General features: G+C 50.1%; 1 protein-coding gene across 1 annotated transcript in view; it reads left to right on the top strand.

The window, feature by feature from the left end:
- Window positions 1-3,864, top strand: part of SORL1 (sortilin-related receptor, L(DLR class) A repeats containing) — a gene marked incomplete at its 3' end in the record, with an annotated part of 31,472 nt that overhangs the window by 18,105 nt on the left and 9,503 nt on the right. The window contains exons 23-26 of the mRNA XM_009075204.1: window positions 241-363; window positions 699-818; window positions 3,067-3,192; window positions 3,405-3,512. Of these exons, the coding sequence (XP_009073452.1) occupies window positions 241-363; window positions 699-818; window positions 3,067-3,192; window positions 3,405-3,512 (477 nt within the window). The remainder of the gene's footprint in view (window positions 1-240; window positions 364-698; window positions 819-3,066; window positions 3,193-3,404; window positions 3,513-3,864) is intronic.

The following is a 3,864-nucleotide window of genomic DNA, read 5'->3' as shown; positions in this document are numbered from 1 at the left end:
TGGAGATAGAAAGTGACTTTCTGGCTGCCTCATGCAGACCTGAGCCTCCTGTTAGCTAATAAATCAAATTCACACATTAAAGGTGGAGGTCACCTTTCCAGGCAAAATTAGGGACTGCCAATGTGTGCAGGAGAGACAGATGTTCCCTGCACCAAGTACACCAACTCAGGCAGCAGAAAACATTTTCTAACCACCACTTTAACCTCCTTCTCCTCCTCCTTCCCCTCCCTGCTGCTTTAGCCACCACCGTGTGTGACCCTGAGACCCAGTTCCGCTGCCAGGGCTCAGGGACCTGCATCCCTCTGTCCTACAAGTGTGACCTGGAGGATGACTGTGGGGACAACAGCGATGAAAGTCACTGTGGTGAGTGCCCTCAGCTCAAACCTCCTTCCCCATGCAAGGGTGGAAAGCTCCTCTCCAGCATCTGTGCTCTTCATAGATGCTACTCCTCTGGATGCATATAAGATGCTACTCGTAGATGCTGCTCCAGATCCCCCAGTTAATCCTGGCTAACAGCTGCCTCATTTACTGGGAAATGTGAGACTAGACCAGCATGTACTGGGAAATGAGGGACAGGAAAAGAGAGTGAGGCTGTGTGTTGGTTCTTTCCCTTACTGTGATCCAGCAGGAAGACTTCTGTGCCATTATCATCCATCTCTCCCACTCTGTTCCTTGAGTGCCAAATATTTTGTTTGCAGAGGCTCACCAGTGCAGGAATGATGAATTCAGCTGCAGCTCAGGGATGTGCATCCGTCTCTCCTGGATGTGTGATGGTGATAATGATTGCAGGGACTGGTCTGATGAAGCAAACTGCACTGGTGAGTGCTTTGATGTGATCAATAACTGGCTGTGTCTCCTCCCAACCTCCCCCTGCACCCCCAACTATCTTGCCAGTGTGGCAAGCAGAAAAGTCCTTGGCTCTGTGCTATCACTGCTCAGCAATAACAAACACATCTCTGCATTATCAACCCTGTGTTCAGCACAAATCCCACAGAGCCCCATACTAGCCACTGGGAAGAAAATTAACTCTACCCCAGCCCAAACCAGCACAAAAACAAACAAGCAACAAAATCAGCCAAGCAGAAAAAACCCTAAGTATTTGCATGAGAAGAGACTTCTGAGAGCATGCAACACGTCAGTCCATCAGTGAAAGACACAAGATTGTACTCATAAAGCAATACATGGGATATTTCCAGATAAAAGCAGTGGTTTCCATGCCATGTGGCAGAGATCTGATGGGGCTGGGGGAGCCCTGGGAGTGCCAGCAGCAGCTTTGCTCTGGCTGCAGCCCAAAGCCACTGGGACAGACAGCAGCATCAGCTGCTGCCATGAGGCTCTGGCATGGGGATTTAGGAGATCCCTTTCAGGCCTCTGAGCTCCTGTGTTCTCACCCTGCTGTGCCTGCAGCACATGGGGTTATAGCAGAGCCCTGGGGATCCTGGTCATTAGTATTCTGAGAGTGTGGCCTTGTAAGAAGGTTTAATTTATATTGGTATCACTTATCTCTCATATGAGTTTCTCCAGAGAGAATTACTTACAGGAAAGGAACCTACTTCAAAAAAATAAAAAAAAGCATATCTGGTTTGTAAGGCCTAAAGTTGAAATTATCTGAGAGGATCACAATGATTTGAGGAACATTCTGTCTGACTTCACTGGCTGCAATTACTGCTCTTATCTAAAATAATTACATTTCATGCTGAATACCTAATAGAATATTACTGCCACAAGAATGTACTATTTGGAAATATCTGCAAGTGCATGTCACTCTCTAACCTAAAATTCAGTATCATGCAATTTAATTAAGCTGAAGGTTGCTTTTCTCAGTAATGCTGAGCACTCTCCTGGTTGAAGAGCAGCGTTTGTCTCCACAGTGACAACACAGACTAGGCTTCAACCCAGATACCCCACAGGCAGATATTTTCCTGACAGGAGCCTAAGGAAAACCCCCAAGGAGAATTGTATTTCTAGTTTGCTTTGGCAATACTGAAAAGCCTTGTTTGCCTTAATTAAAGGCTGTCTCTGAGTCTGTCCTGCCCTGCACGTGGGACCCTGCCAAGGCTGCTTCTTTGGGACATTTCTTACCATCTCTGGCAAGATGCCACCAATGTCACCTTTACCCACACACCCCAAGGACTGAGATCAAAGAGAGAGAGGCTCCTGACTTTGGGAGAGCTTTGGGAGAGCTTTGGGAGGGCTGTAGCCTTTAAAAGTCATCCCTGAGGCACAGCAGGCTTGTGAGCAAGCATTGCATGGAGAGGAAAAATCCATATTGTGACCCAGAGAGAACATGGACTCATGGAATTCTCCTACCTGAGGCCTATGGGGGGTGGTTGCTTGTGCTCTGGAGCTGCTCAGTGCAGGATCCAGCAGGTCAAAAGAGGTGATTCTTCCCCTCTGCTCTGCTCTCCTGAGACCCACCTGGAATACTGCACACAGTTCTGGTGTCCTCAGCGTAAGAAGGACATGGAACTCTTGGAGCAAGTCAAGAGGAGGCCACGAAGTTGCTAAGAGGACTGGAGCATCTCCTGTGAGGACAGGCTGAGGGAGTTGGGGCTGTTCAGCCTAGAGAAGAGAAGGTTGTGTGGAGACCTCAGAGCAATTTTTCAATATCTGAAGGGCCTACAAGGAGCCAGAGAGGGACTCTGTGTTAGGAACTGCAGTGATAGGACAAGGGGTAATGGGTTCAAACTGAAGGAGGGGAAGTTTAGGTTAGATATTAGAAAAAAGCTTTTTACTGTAAGGGTGGTGAGACACTGGCACAGGGTGCCCAGGGAGGCTGTGGCTGCCCCAACCCTGGTGGGGTTTACAGCCAGTTTGGATGAGCCTTGAGCAACCTGATCTCGTGAGGAGGGGTCTCTGCCCAGGGCAGGGAGGGTTGGGACTAGATGATCTGTAAGGTACATTCCAACCCTTAAATTCTATGATCTGCCATGGCATGAAGCCCTGGTGCAGGCAGAGGGAAGGAGCAGGGTGTGTGGTGATTGTGGCCCAACTCATCATGTGCCACATCTCAAGTGGAGACACGGTGACACCCCCACTCAGGTGTCCCCCTGGCTCTGGTTTCAGCAGTATATCACACCTGTGAGGCCTCCAGCTTCCAGTGCCAGAACGGCCACTGCATCCCCCAGCGCTGGGCGTGCGACGGCGACGCCGACTGCCAGGATGGCTCTGATGAGGACCCTTCCAACTGTGGTAACACATGCTCTGTGTGTGGGGGGCTCTGCCATGGGGTGGGAGGGATTTCCCACACTGAGATAAACCTCAGCAAACTCAGGGAGATGATTCCCATCCCTCCAAAAGTAGCCACAGAGCAAAGGCAACTGGGGCTGTGCCATGGCTTTTTTTAGCTAATTAAGCCAGCTTTGAAAAAACCCACACAACATCCACTTCATCCTGAATTTCAGAAAAGAAGTGCAATGGTTTCCAGTGCCCCAATGGCACCTGCATCCCAACCAGCAAACACTGTGATGGCATCAACGACTGCTCCGACGCCTCGGATGAGCAGCACTGTGGTGAGTACCAGAGCCATAGAGAGCTGCTGGGGCCCTGGCAGCAAGAGCTGACAGCCTTCATGGTCTGCCAGAGTTCATCTGGCTGGGAATAAAGCCCTGATAATGGGAAAGCCTTAGTTAGCATTTGCAAGCCCCCTGGGAAATCTGGAGTGTCAGCAAAAGGCACAGCAGTCAGGCTGTGATGGACACAGAGGACACTGCCAGGGGCTGTGCTCAGGGGGGTGACCAAACCCTCTCTCTGGGTTTGCACCCCAATGTGTTATCAGGTGAGGAGGTCTGTGCAGGACAGAACTCAAGCCATTTGTCTGGAGATCATTCCCTAAGTCCTGACATCCTGCCCCTGTGCTCAGAT

This window comes from Acanthisitta chloris, unplaced genomic scaffold (assembly GCF_000695815.1).
Source record: "Acanthisitta chloris isolate BGI_N310 unplaced genomic scaffold, ASM69581v1 scaffold3145, whole genome shotgun sequence".
NCBI classification, from domain to species: domain Eukaryota; kingdom Metazoa; phylum Chordata; class Aves; order Passeriformes; family Acanthisittidae; genus Acanthisitta; species Acanthisitta chloris.
The sequence above is the reverse complement of the archived record's forward strand: the minus strand, read 5'-3'. Positions and strand labels throughout refer to the sequence as shown.